Genomic DNA, 13,343 nt, shown 5'->3' on the forward strand with positions numbered 1-13,343 from the left:
GTTATGCCAGCTATTGTACTGCTCAGTAAGGGGCAATGTAGGGCTCACAGTATCTACAGTAACCTAAAGGTAAAGGGACCCCAGACCGTTAGGTCCAGTCACAGAGGACTCTGGGATTGCGGGTTGCGGCGCTCATCTCACTTTATTGGCCAAGGGAGCTGGCGTACAGCTTCCAGGTCATGTGGCCAGCATGACTAAGCCACTTCTGGCAAACCAGAAGTTTATCTTCTCGCCAAAGCAGTACCTATTTATCTACTTGCACTTTGACGAGCTTTCGAACTGCTAGGTTGGCAGGAGCAGGGACTGAGCAATGGGAACTCATCCCATCTCAGGGATTCGAACTGCCGACATTCTGATCAGCAAGCCCTAGGCTCTGTGGTTTAGACCACAGCGCCACCCACATCCCCAAATCTACAGTACCTGCACATATAAGGACATCTCAGTAACATCTTTTCCTGGGATGTCAGCCTCGCTGAGAGCCTGAGTTTTCTTGTCCAAGAATGACTGGAGTTTATCAGTGAGGCACTCAAACAGCTCCACTCTGGTCTTCAATCCATCCAACTTTTCAAGTTTTTTCCTGTGTTTATTATTTGCTTCACAAAACCGCTGAGAAAGTTCGTCCATTTTAGCTTGTAAAGAGGATGCAGTGGATGGGTCTGTTGTTTCCATGAATTTGTTCAACTTTTCTTTCATGGCATTTAGGCTACTTTGCCGACCCACAATATCTTGTTCTAGAGCCTGGGATAAATAGATAAGTCTGAGAAGACAGCCATACTCATGGATGCATCTCTTTGTGAATGAAGTGATTGCAAGCTGATGTAAATAACTGCACTTCCTGTAGTCAGTTTCTACAGCAATGGAATCCACAAACAAGAAGTGGCAATGAGGAAGAACCCCAAAGATAAAGATGGGAAAGAAATTTGAATTGCGTTTAAAGGTGAGCGTGAAAGAATACGTGAACCAAAAACACAGCTATCCTTCACACATCTCCAAATTTACCAATGCAATTCTCAAACCAAAAAATCTATACACAACTGTGTATATTAGCATGAAATATTTATAAAAATCCAGTGAATGTAGCTAAACAAAATGTGCAACAGGCAAAAATTGCTTGCAATCATGTGTATATCAGGCAAAATTGCACACATACTGTACAGTGGTGCCTCGCTTAACGAATGCCCTGCTTAATGAAATTTCCGCTTAACGAAAGGATTTTTCGAGCGGAGGTTGCCTCGCTAGACGAATTCGTTTTATGAAAAATTTGTCTAGCGAATTGTGGTTTCCCATAGGAATGCATTGAAATTCAATTGATGTGTTCCTATGGGCAAAAAAAAAATTCAATGCATTCCTATGGGATTCGCTAGACGAGTTTTTTGTTATAAGAAAAGACCCGTGGAACGAATTAAATTCATCTAGCGAGGCACCACTGTATATGCATTTACAAGAAAGGCACACAAAAATGCTAATGAATTGTTGTGGTGACTTCTTTTAAAAAATTACAAACTGGTGCAGAAATGTGGCAAACTGAACTTAAGATTGGAAAAATAAGAAACTATTTGTTCATCACTACTCTTAGAAAAAATAGCCATTATTCAATAGCTGCAGAAGTGACAGTCAATGGTTTTGTGCAATCCCCCCATGCTGACCTGGTAGTATATTTGGATTTGTGGCAGTCTGCACGGAGACTGGCACGGCTGACATGCACTTTTGGGTTGTCCAGCATGCTAACATACAGTATTAGCATGCAACTTCACCCACAAATGCACTATGCGCACTAGAGAAAGTCACTGTCTAGATGCACTCTAATGAAAAGCTGTTTTAAGACTGAATTTTCTTCAGATACCTGAATGTATTAATGAAAACTTAATTTCAGTATTTTGATTTCCCCCACCCCCACTTTGAGCTTTAAGTTCCTGTCATTAGGAGGAAAATTTGCTCTGCTAAAAACTAACTCACCATACTTTTACTAATGACATCCTGAATTACAGAAGAATTCAAAGGCACTTGACCTTGCTCCTCAAGACTCTTCTCAACACCATTCATCCAATCAAGCATTTCATCCAATCCATCCTGGACGCTTAATGAACGTGTCAGAGTGATCTGAAGTTTCTCATTCCGGTCATTCACTGCTTTGGATAAGTGGTTATACTTATCCACAATAGTATCTGAAAGAAACAAGTAGATAAGATAAAGGATAGTTTATAAGTTCACCACCATCTTAGAATACAAGCAACTGCCTTTGGCAGAGTTATGCCAATAGTCCAGCTAAATCAGGGATGGAGAACCCATAGCCACTCAGATGTTGTGGACAACAATTCCCATCACCCTAGTAGCATTGGCCAAGGGGGCTGAAATTGGAATTGAACAACACCTGGAGGGCCACAGGTTCACTACCCCAGGGCTAACACAACATAATTTACTGCAATTGGCAACAGCACTTCAGATTCTCAGGCACAAGTCTTTCCTAACCCTGCTTCCTAACACCCTATGACTGGAGTCACTAGGAATTGAACCTCAAACTTTGTATACATCAAAGATAGTTCCTGTACCTTAAAGAGTTATTGGGGAAGAAGAGAAGCTAATCCATAAGGTGTAGCTTGACTTGTCACACTGCAGCAGGAGTTTGAAAAGCTGCACCTGACAATATTCTCTTATCTACACAAGTGTCAATTTTACAAGAGCCTTAACACTGAATGGTTAGCCAAAAATACCAGCAATGTAAAACACTCATTCAAAGTATTGCTGAGTCGATACTGTTGGCCGAGCTTCTTTCAGCTACGCACAAGATAGAGAGTTGAAAACATTAATCCCTTTGAAAACTGGCAGGCAGGAGAAATTGCCCCAAGGTTTTGGAGCAGGATAGGCAACTAGACAAAGTGGTGGTGGGTGTCTCCCCCCTTCCGATTTCAACTTTAAAAAAAATCCCTGTAGCTGCCTGTATCCCACATATTCTGGAACACTCATGGGAAATAACACACACTCTCTCCTCTTAAGGAACAGTCCCCACTCCCAAAAAAGTTCTTCTAACTCACTTTCCCAATCCACACCTAAAGATTTGCCTAAGGAGTATTCTTCAGAATTTAGTATTTGCAAACATGACCAATAACTAGCTGTGACAAGGAGCATACCACACGATGTAGGAAAGAGGCCAGTTAACACAAGCCGTACACAGTAGCGAACAATGCTTGGTTCTCAGAGCAGCCCCAGAAGGATGCAGATTTTTCTACTTGAGGTTCTCTCAGGTGAAACTGTACCTTAGAAATTGTACTTTAACAGTTCACAACATAGGGGACCCATGGATAAAAGTTATTTTTTTCTGAGAGCATACTATGGATTTTTCATCAGTACCCTGACTGGAGTAAGACATATTCAACTCTGAGAATAACAAAAAGGGTTGGGAAGATGTGCTTCCCGTTTACAAGGGAGTTGGGAACACGTGATTCCTTCTATGCCTGTTGTGCATGCCCCTAAGAAGATGGCCTTGTGGATAAAACAGTTGGATAGAACAGTTAATCAATTCAGGTGGCTCGACTCAGTTTTTAGAAAGGAAAATTGCAAAATATCTAAAAGAAAGAGGTTATATAAAAAGCAAATGTCCCAAAAGACTGCCTGAAGTCAAAGGGCAATATTCTACAAAAGGATTTCATCTGTCCTTCCTGCTGATTGATTTTAGCAACTGATATCACTGTCTCATAAAGGGGACGATTCTATCAGTTGCTCAGAACTACCCTACATCTTCAAGCCAGGTAAATACAACCTGGCTTTCATTCTTTACAGCAGGAATGAGGAACCCTTTTCAGCCTGGGGGTAGCATTATTTTCTGGGCAAGCTTCCAGGGGCAACATGCCAGTGGTGGGCTACACAGAGGCAAAAGCAGGCAGAGTAATGAATGTAAATTTTGTCTTTGTACAATAGGCTAGTCTCTACACACACTCCCATACTTTTCTTATCCTCAAGGAGGGTGCAAAGCAGGACGAGGAAGTGGTGTAGCTGGTGAGGGAATCTGAAATGGGGGGGGGGGTGTTCCCCAGAAATTCTGTAGTGTCAGGTTTCCCACTTTCTTTTTACACATTCTTTATTCATTAAATATCAGACACAAATAGCTAGAAAAGCAGCTAGAAAAATATCAGACGGGGCACTGAAAAGCAAACCACCAAAAATTTAGCAGGTTAAGCAGTGCCAGGCATGAGTATGAAAAGAGGTATTGCAATATTTTAATACATTAACTTGTAACAGCAGGATGTTAAACAGATGGACTTCACATACTTGACGGTTGGAACCAGGGAATTAAAGGCTTAAGTCTGCATAGCCAGCTTTCTCTTGCAGGCCTTTATACATATCCCAGTAATCTCATATGGCTGCTAGGGCAGAACAGTTATAATTTTAAAAGAAACCTCAATCAGCTCAGATATCCTCTTCTCCAGACTCTTAGGATGTGTGTCTTTTTAACTCAATGAAGCCATAAGATCACCCCTGAATCCAAAGTTTAGTTTAACCCGTCATTACCTCTGCACTTCTTGGTAACAGTTTCTCTGTTCCAGCATCTTTGATTATTATTACAAGTAGAAATATCACTGAACTGTGTGTCATTTCCCCCAGTTCTTTTCCGGCTTTGAACAGGAAAACAAATTCTGAACATGCACAGTTAATACCTAGGCTGGCCTTTGCATAGATGTGATGAACTGGAAAGCGATACTACTCTTCTTAACTATAAATGTTTACATATGATTACTGCTATGGTAGTTATGTTGAAACTTCTTTCCACAATGACTTTGGGGCTTCCATGTGCACAAGGTGACTTTTCGCCTTGGAGCAACAGGACACACTACCACCGACACCAACACTATGACTTGTCACTAATGGATTTGGAAAGCTCTGCAAGTTTCAAAAGCCATTTGCCATGTGGTCTGAGTTCTGATAAACACAAGTGCTCCATAAATGTCCTAGAACAGACATGGGGAACCCGTAGTCCTCCAAATGCTGCTGGACCACAATGCCCATCATTCCTGACCACTGGGTGGGACTGATGGGAGCTGGGATTCAATGGCACCTGGAGGGCCCAAGTACCCCAATGCTGCCCTAGGATCACCTGAAGCTATTGAAGCTAAGCAGGTGGAAACCTGATCAGTGCCTCACGGGAAGGCTACTCACATAAGCAACTTCAACACATCTCCCCTCCACCCTTTCGCACTTGAAAATGGCTCTCATTCCATTTGTAACATGCGACTGGAGCAGACCTGCATTTAGACATGGGCCTGTCACGTACAGTTTGGCGCTACATTGTAGGGGCATGACCCAGCCAAACCCACTACTAAGTCCTGCTCATTTTCATGGGCTGAGAGCTAAACAACTGCTCCACCTGTGAGCAAAGTGAATTGTGCCCTTTGCCTTAAAAAAGAATAAAGGTAAAAATAGATGAGTTGTAGGAGGCCAGGAGGCAACCACCACTTAGCATCTTCTCCAGTCTACAAATATGAGCAATGGAAGAAATAAATGGAGAAGACCGTGACTCATCTTACCCAGGGTATTCTGGATTTCATCTTTGTCTGGCAGTAATTCTCCCCTGGTGTCAAAAAGCACTTCGGCAGCTTTTTTCAGTTTCTCTACAGCAACCTGGTGACCGGACACCTGCCCCTGAAGCACCTGTAAAAATATACAGTTTTTCAACTCTACTGCTTGCTAACTTGTATGTGTATGTACACACAGGCACACAACAACAGTAAGATCAGTTTGGTAGACACCATTAAACATAATACAGATGACAATACACATCTTGCTCTGCTGGGGAACGTCTGAGCAGAATCCAGTTGGCTACTCAGGATGATAGAAAGCTACACTAAACGAAACCATGAGCTGATCCAGAACAGGCACTTCTTATTTTGACTTGGGCAAGCGCAATTTGCAGCCCAAGATATTTTGCTTACTGTCCTTTTTTTTTTTTTTTGCATAACTCCTGTTTACTAGAATGGGAGTTACGCAACAGTTATTCTTCTCCATGCTATACATTAAAATTGCAACTTGGCAGCCACTGTGATAAGCATTTCATTTTAAAAAAAACAGGCTCTCCTAACCAACTGCCATAAACAGAGCTTTCCTGTCACATAAAAGCAGTTTTGTTATTAAAAACACAATATGTGATGTCAGTTGGCCTTTGGGGTGGTCAAAGTGGGCAGGCTGCAGATGGAGAGCCCTCTCTGTTCTGCCTATAGCGCTACTTCTGCTTTATGTCACAAGAGATAACATTTGTCTGGAACCTGGAGGATTTGGAGGAAAGAACTCCAGATAAAGAGAATGTTTCATCTACCTTAATCCAGTTCTCTTTAAAATAAAATAACAAAAATTCTCATGAAGTTGTTGTTGTTGTTGTTTCCTTGTTTCCTCCCTCCACACAAATACCTGAATTGTGATTCTCCCCCCCCCCACTGCCAGCATGATGCAGAAGGACGAGTCTCTGAGGTAAAATCCCCTCTAAACTAAGACATTTTTGTTCAGTCAGAATGTTCTGGAATGCTGTTCCGGCACCTCTTAGCTGGGCCCTGGAAGTGTGGGGAGCAGCCTGACCAGCCTCAGCAAAGCCCTGCTGCACCTCCGGCTCATTAGGAGACTCTCCTCAAAGCCCTAAGAGGGACATCCTCTACATGCTCCAGAGAGGGTTTCCTTCCGAACCGGAGGCGCAGAGGGGCTTTGCTGAGTCTCTTTCCCCTGCCAGCTAACATGTGGGAAAGCCATGCCTCAGCTGAGCAAGCCCCATTGCTCATGAGAGCCAGAGAGGTGGGGGTGGGGACTCATTAAGCTGCTCAGCTGAGGCGAGGAAGACACACCTCAGCTAAGCATCCTCAACAAGCCTCTGGCTCGTGAGGAGCCACCCGCCACAAGTCCAAAGAGATCCTCTTTGGGCTCTGGGGTGGGCCTTCTGAGGGAGGTGCGTTCTGACACCTTTTTGTCTAGGAACTATGACAAACCTAGACAGCATCTTAAAAAGCAGAGACATCACCTTGCCGACAAAGGTCCATATAGTTAAAGCTATGGTTTTCCCAGTAGTGATGTATGGAAGTGAGAGCTGGACCATAAAGAAGGCTGATCGCCGAAGAATTGATGCTTTTGAATTATGGTGCTGGAGGAGACTCTTGAGAGTCCCATGGACTGCAAGAAGATAAAACCTATCCATTCTGAAGGGAATCAGCCTTGAGTGCTCACTGGAAGGACAGATCCTGAAGCTGAGGCTCCAATACTTTGGCCACCTCATAAGAGAAGATTCCCTGGAAAAGACCCTGATGTTGGGAAAGATGGAGGGCACAAGGAGAAGGGGACGACAGACGACGAGATGGTTGGACAGTGTTCTCGAAGCTACCAACGTGAGTTTGACCAAACTGCGGGAGGCAGTGCAAGACAGGAGTGCCTGGCGTGCTATGGTCCATGGGGTCACAAAGAGTCGGACACGACTAAATGACTAAACAACAAAACTATTATATTCTCTAGGTTATATTGAGTCACTCGTTATCTCTCAATATAATCTACCTTGTAGGGGTGTGGTAAGGATAAAAAGGAGAAAATACATACACATCGTCCTGATTCTACTTCTGGTGCTCTTACACAGACGCTGTTGCTCCCTGATGAGGCCACCTTCCCCTTTCAATTTTCTTTCTAAATTTATTGGGTTATGTTTTGTAGAGAGGGTTGTTTGGGGGGGGCATGGGGAATTGCTTACAGTTTTTGTCCGTTTTATTTGTGTGGTGGCTGGATCGGATCTGAGCGTGAGTGGTGGGTCCTCGTCCCCCCCGCACCATGTGAGATGGATGTTTTGGCCCACAACTGTTCCTTAGCTTTCCAAATGTGCGCCCAGGCTCAAAAAGGTTCAGGACCCCTGGCATATAGCCACAATATTCAATAAACACTTGGGGTCCCATGAACAAGTTGGAAGCCAATGAGATAATGATCAAAAAAAGTCTCATTAACAGGACACTTCCAGATTTCCCTTGTAACAATCAGCATTATTATTTTTTCTAAATCTGACATGTTCAACTAATGTACCCTGCCCCCGAAACACACATACACCAAAGGGGAGCATGGCCTTACTTTATTCTATAAACTGCTTTTTCTTGAAATACAACAGCTCTGGATATTTTTACATTTGGTTTACCTTGGTTTCTTCCAGTTGTCTCTGGAGATTTTTTGGATCTACAGCAACTGCCTCAGACAACTGTTTATTCACAGCTTCTTCAGAGGCCTGAAGTCCTGTCAGAAGCCCAGATGAGGTGTCCTCATAATTCTGGTATTTATCTACCAGATCTTTGAGGTTATTTCCAAGGATACTGCACTAGAAGTGCACAGAGAGAAAATGGTGTTCAAGAATGGAAATATATTTTAAATCACTTGTATATAAAATTACTAGCTAAAAGACTTGTGCGATTTGAAAACATCTTGTAACAGTAATTCAAATACTCTGCTTAGCTCATACTGCAAGATATTTATGCAATGATAACAATACCTTTCCATACTGCTCCAGTAGCGGCTGAACGCGGAAAGCATACACAAGCCGGCTTTGTCTGGCACCCTAAAGCAAACCCTTTCCTGCCTCACTGCATCAAGCAAAACCAAGGTTTGGCTTAGCGTGTGTTGGGTGAACCAAGGCTTTGTTTAAACTTCCCTCCTCACTAACTTCTGACACTCATGCGAGAGGTTTTTATTGCAACTGGCTCCATCTAGTGGTCAAATTTGAAAAGCCAGACAATGTACTTACAAGTAGGATTTGCAGACAAAATCATAACATGGAAGTCTGTATATCCTGAGAAGACCTAAGTTTTAGAAGTTTGAGTTAAATGAACAAAATAAGGATTCCAGAATAAATTTCTTTTGCACAATGCAGAGCAGTAGTCAAAGTGGTGCCTGCTGTTGTCTGGCAGCCATATGAAACTTCTAGTCGATTTCTAGAATATCACAGCCTGGGGGGACAATTGACATGATCCTCTTCGTAGTCAAAGTGGGAGCTGCCTGACTTGTGGCAAGGGCTGAACCTGTGGCTACGTTGTCATCTTATGGCATCACCCAGATTTCTGCTTGCCACATGACCACAGAATGTCACCTGAGTGGCAAAGCTTTGATCTGTGTTTTGGGCACATTGTGAAGCAATCAGACTGCTGCCTTAGGAGTGTTCAGGCATTCACCTGAACATGTAGACTGTTAAAAGTGTGGACAGGGGTGCACACACAAGCCCCACTTCCCAATGTCCTCACATAATACACCACACTACTGCAGTCCCCAGCCTTCCACGTTGCACAGAGGAAATGTGCCAGAGGCTTCTGCTTCTGCTAACTTGCACATGGGCAGACTCCTCCATGCAACGGAGGACACTGCTTTATTAGAGTTCAACTCTTCGTAAGAGTTCTACCTGTATTCTAGTGAACATGAGTATAAGTCACCTGCAGAATGCTTAGCACATCACGGGGAAGATCAGCAACAGAGGACATTGGGGATGGAGTGTGTGTGTGTCCCTGCTCCCACCCACTTTCTGCATTCATGTGTTCAGGCACTTAAAGACACTCTTTTTAAACACACTAAAAGGGCTGTTTAAATAGCTACATAAACCAAATTCAGTTCTAAGTTGTCTCAGGGCACACGTTTAAAAGCCTCAGAGTAAATGGCAAGAAAACAAATGGGATTCCCTGAGAAGATCAAATATTGTGCAATACAGAAAAATATGCAGAATAGGGCAATTTAGTATTTCACATAACACCACCCCCACCATATATCATTAAATAAAGCTAGTACACTAACATTAAAGCTGCAATCCTAAGCAAACTTGCTAGGGAGCGAGTTCCATTAGACACATCGGTACTTACAATATTTCTGAAGAAACATGCAATGAATTGTGCTGCAAGATTTGGTTCAGTTATAAACATGGTTTAGGGATGATGAGTAATACTTCCAAGCCTAATTAACATGACAGCAGTTATGCTCACAAATTCATTGTGAGAACCCTGATTATATCCAGGTTTTGAATGTGATTTTAGGATCATATCTGGTTCCACTATAAATTGGTTTGGCAATGCTCACAAGTGATGCATGGGAATGTCAGGCTAGGACAGGAAAGAATCTGGCTGAAATCCCTGTTTGGCCATGAAGCTCAGTAGGTGACCCTGGGCCAGTCCCACTCACTCACAGCTTGTGAGAATAAACTGGAGGGTGGGGTGGAGACTATGCTTGCCACCCTGAGCTGATGGAGAAAGCATAAGATAAAAATGAACTGAGTAACAACAAAAAGTGGGAACAAGAGACTGTAGGAGCTCACAAACTGAGAGTGAAAGGGAGAAACCTAAGCCCTAATCCTGCTCCCCCAATTCAGTTATACATTTTGCCTGACACAGGGAAAACATAAGATACAAAGAGATGCAGCAAGAAAATACCCTTAGGCAGGCTCCTCCTCTACAGAAAGCATTCTGCTTTTAATTTCATGTAACAATTCAGTGAACTAAAAGGTTTATCTCATGGATACACATTCCACATGGCTTCACACTCAATTTACCTTAGAGTAGAGAGATTTGAAGCGACCAGTTGCACTATCCAGCTTATTCTGCACCTCAATGTAAGTTGAAGAAGTATCAATACCTTCCTTGTCATATTTGACACCTTCCCTTTTATTACACGATTTAGCAGCATCCAATACTCTCTGTCCAGAAATGGTGATGTACCGCAGGTCCCCTTTGTGAGAAATGACATCTTCCGAAAAACTCTTCTGTCTTTTCAGTTTGATGATGATCCCATTAAAGTCAGATGCACCAGTCTCCAGGTTATCAAGTTCTTGCTCTCCCTGCTGCAGCCAGCTTTCAAACTCGCCATAGTCCGCATCAAACTTCTCAAGCTCCTCCTGCAAAGAGCGAGTCAACTTCAGCTTCTGCTCCGACTCCGCTAAGGCAGTTTCATACTGCACCTTCAGCTCCTTCATATTCCTTTGAATCTTCTCCTTTTCCTCTGGAGAAAGATGGTGTCCTTGCTTTTCAAGCAGGGCTTGGGTTGACTGCGTAGCTATTATGACAGCTTGCTGCTGGGAAATAATTTTCTCATGCTGAGCCTGGGTGGGGAAGACGGCAGGGAATCGAAACGTACACATGTAATTAGCAACGTCATCTGTAATGTGTCCGATTCTTAGGAAATGTACTTAACGATGGTTCAGAAATGTTAAACAAATCAAAATGCTATATGCTGCAGATGTACCAACCAACTATATTCCTACCTCCCAATTGCAAGAATAAATCACCTGCATTAAAATATTCCAACACACACACAAAGGATTCCTCGAGGGCTTCATGTTAGGGGTAGTTCCATTTATGCACTGATGTGCTTGCATGGAGCTACCTATAACAGTGAGGCTTTTGTGACCTTGTGCTTACAGGGAGCTGTGTGTGGCCACTGGCATTCCAATGGATGTGAGATGTGCTAAGGCTGGGCTACTTGGGTGTGCTTGTAAATACTTCCCACTTTGGCCTGCCTTTATTTTCCACAGCTTTGAGCACTTTCAACACAGAAGCTAGAGATGAAAATGTTCTATTGGTTCATTAGATAAGAGCTAGGAAATAAATATGCTCTGAGGCTTCTAGTGCAGTGAGAGGTGGTGAAATCACCTCCCACGAAATCATTCTAGAGATTCCTTGGTATGAAAAGCAGGGATCTAGGGGTGGACCAGATTATGTCTCCTGGCTGCACTAGGCTTTTGCTTTGAATGTTTCAAGGCCACGGCAGCTGGCAATGCTGGCTCCATGGCACATGAGGTGGGTTTATATCAACCCTCATTTGTTTTCCATGACAAGCGTGAATTGATAAAGCAATTAGTATTACAGTATACATGTGTAGTACCTTGGCTTTCTGATATTGCATGTTGAGATTATCTTCTGGGGGCTTCAGTTGTCCATCCACATGAGTTTCATTCTGCTGTTGGATTTCCATCAAGTTGCCATTGACTTCATCGTCTTCTCCAGCCAACCCTTCCACCTCTCCTTCTTGGAAATGGGTGCCATTCTGTTTAATTGCCGGCTTGCCTTTCTTGCCCCCATGTTCAGCATCCTTGTCGACATTTGACAACCAGTCCAGAAGATTCTCTATTGTGCTCTTACTCTCCTCTAGCTGTTCTCTAGCTGCAACCTGCACAAATAAAGTTCAAGCTCAAATCTTACGCAGTAATGAAAAGTTCAAATGCAGATATTTGTGATATTGCAAACGAGAGTATACTACCGTAACACAATTTTTTTTTGAGGGGGAGGGGGAGGAATTAGTGGGACTTTTTCTCCTACTGGTCATGTGCAAGCATCTGCAGAATGATGCAGTGTGCCTGCACTTCTGTATGCTTAGGAAAAAAAAATTAAAAGGAATTATTATTCCTTTTAATAATTGTTTAAAGGATCCTCCCTCGGGAGGAAAGACATATGGAACCAGATGTCTACGGGCCACATTCAACTAACAGGACACATTAGTGAAAGTCTGCACAAGGATTTTAGCTAGTGCAACGGGACTAGGGGCAGTTGGGAGAACCCTCAGAACAGAATACAGAATCAGACAAGCAGAACTGTTTATGCTGAAGCAACTATCTCTTGAGTGCTACACTGAATTCCTCCGTATGTTCCTTTCTTTTGGGAAGCGAATACTGACAATTCCAGATGCATTTGGTGAATGCCTGAAAATAGATAGATGCATTTCCCTTCATTTAATACAGACATCAGTATTATTATTATTATTATTATTATTACTATTATTATTATTATTATTATTATTATTATTATTATTATTATTACAATCAATCCCTTGAGTTTTCAGACAAAATTTGTCTGGCATGGTCAGCATTCACATGCAAGGAAAAATTATAGCAATGAGGCATTTTAAAAATGAATATTAAATGGTTGCCAAAGAACCTTTTCTGTTTCCTGCTTAATAGCTGTTGTCACGGCTTTATCCAGCTGTTTCCTGGACTCCTCTGCCTTCTGGCTAAGCAGCAAACACTTGGTCTTGGCTTCATTAAGCTTCTTTTCAAGAGCAGTCTTGTCTTCTTGCCGCAGCTTTTCTCCATTTTCTTTCAAAAACATCTCCGTATTTTTCACAATTTCTGCCAGTGCCTGTGTATTTGCTTGCATATCTTTTTGTAGCTCCTTTGGGGGGGGGAGGAATCAACAATTAAAAAAATCAGAAGGAAGAGTTATCCATTTATTTTTCACTTCGAAAGCCCCTTTTCTAAGGTACACCCTGGATTAGCCTTCACGTTTCATGAAAATGGCAACTAGAGAGTAACGGTTGCTAAATTTCTACAAGACTGAGATCGAGAACTCTGCTCCATACTGGAAAAGAGTGGAACTTCCTGA

General features: G+C 42.7%; 1 protein-coding gene across 38 annotated transcripts in view; it reads right to left on the bottom strand.

Annotated features, from left to right (window-relative positions):
* Positions 1–13,343, bottom strand: part of DST (dystonin) — a 299,923-nt gene that overhangs the window by 99,313 nt on the left and 187,267 nt on the right. For all 38 annotated transcript variants that reach the window (XM_060272496.1, XM_060272494.1, XM_060272495.1 and 35 more), the window contains 7 exons: positions 12,900–13,133; positions 11,851–12,135; positions 10,523–11,068; positions 8,141–8,317; positions 5,520–5,643; positions 1,957–2,165; positions 421–738 (listed from right to left, as the gene is read on the bottom strand). In XM_060272496.1, coding sequence (XP_060128479.1) covers positions 421–738; positions 1,957–2,165; positions 5,520–5,643; positions 8,141–8,317; positions 10,523–11,068; positions 11,851–12,135; positions 12,900–13,133 — 1,893 coding nt within the window. The remainder of the gene's footprint in view (positions 1–420; positions 739–1,956; positions 2,166–5,519; positions 5,644–8,140; positions 8,318–10,522; positions 11,069–11,850; positions 12,136–12,899; positions 13,134–13,343) is intronic.

The sequence above is a fragment of the Zootoca vivipara genome, chromosome 3 (genome assembly GCF_963506605.1).
Source record: "Zootoca vivipara chromosome 3, rZooViv1.1, whole genome shotgun sequence".
NCBI classification, from domain to species: domain Eukaryota; kingdom Metazoa; phylum Chordata; class Lepidosauria; order Squamata; family Lacertidae; genus Zootoca; species Zootoca vivipara.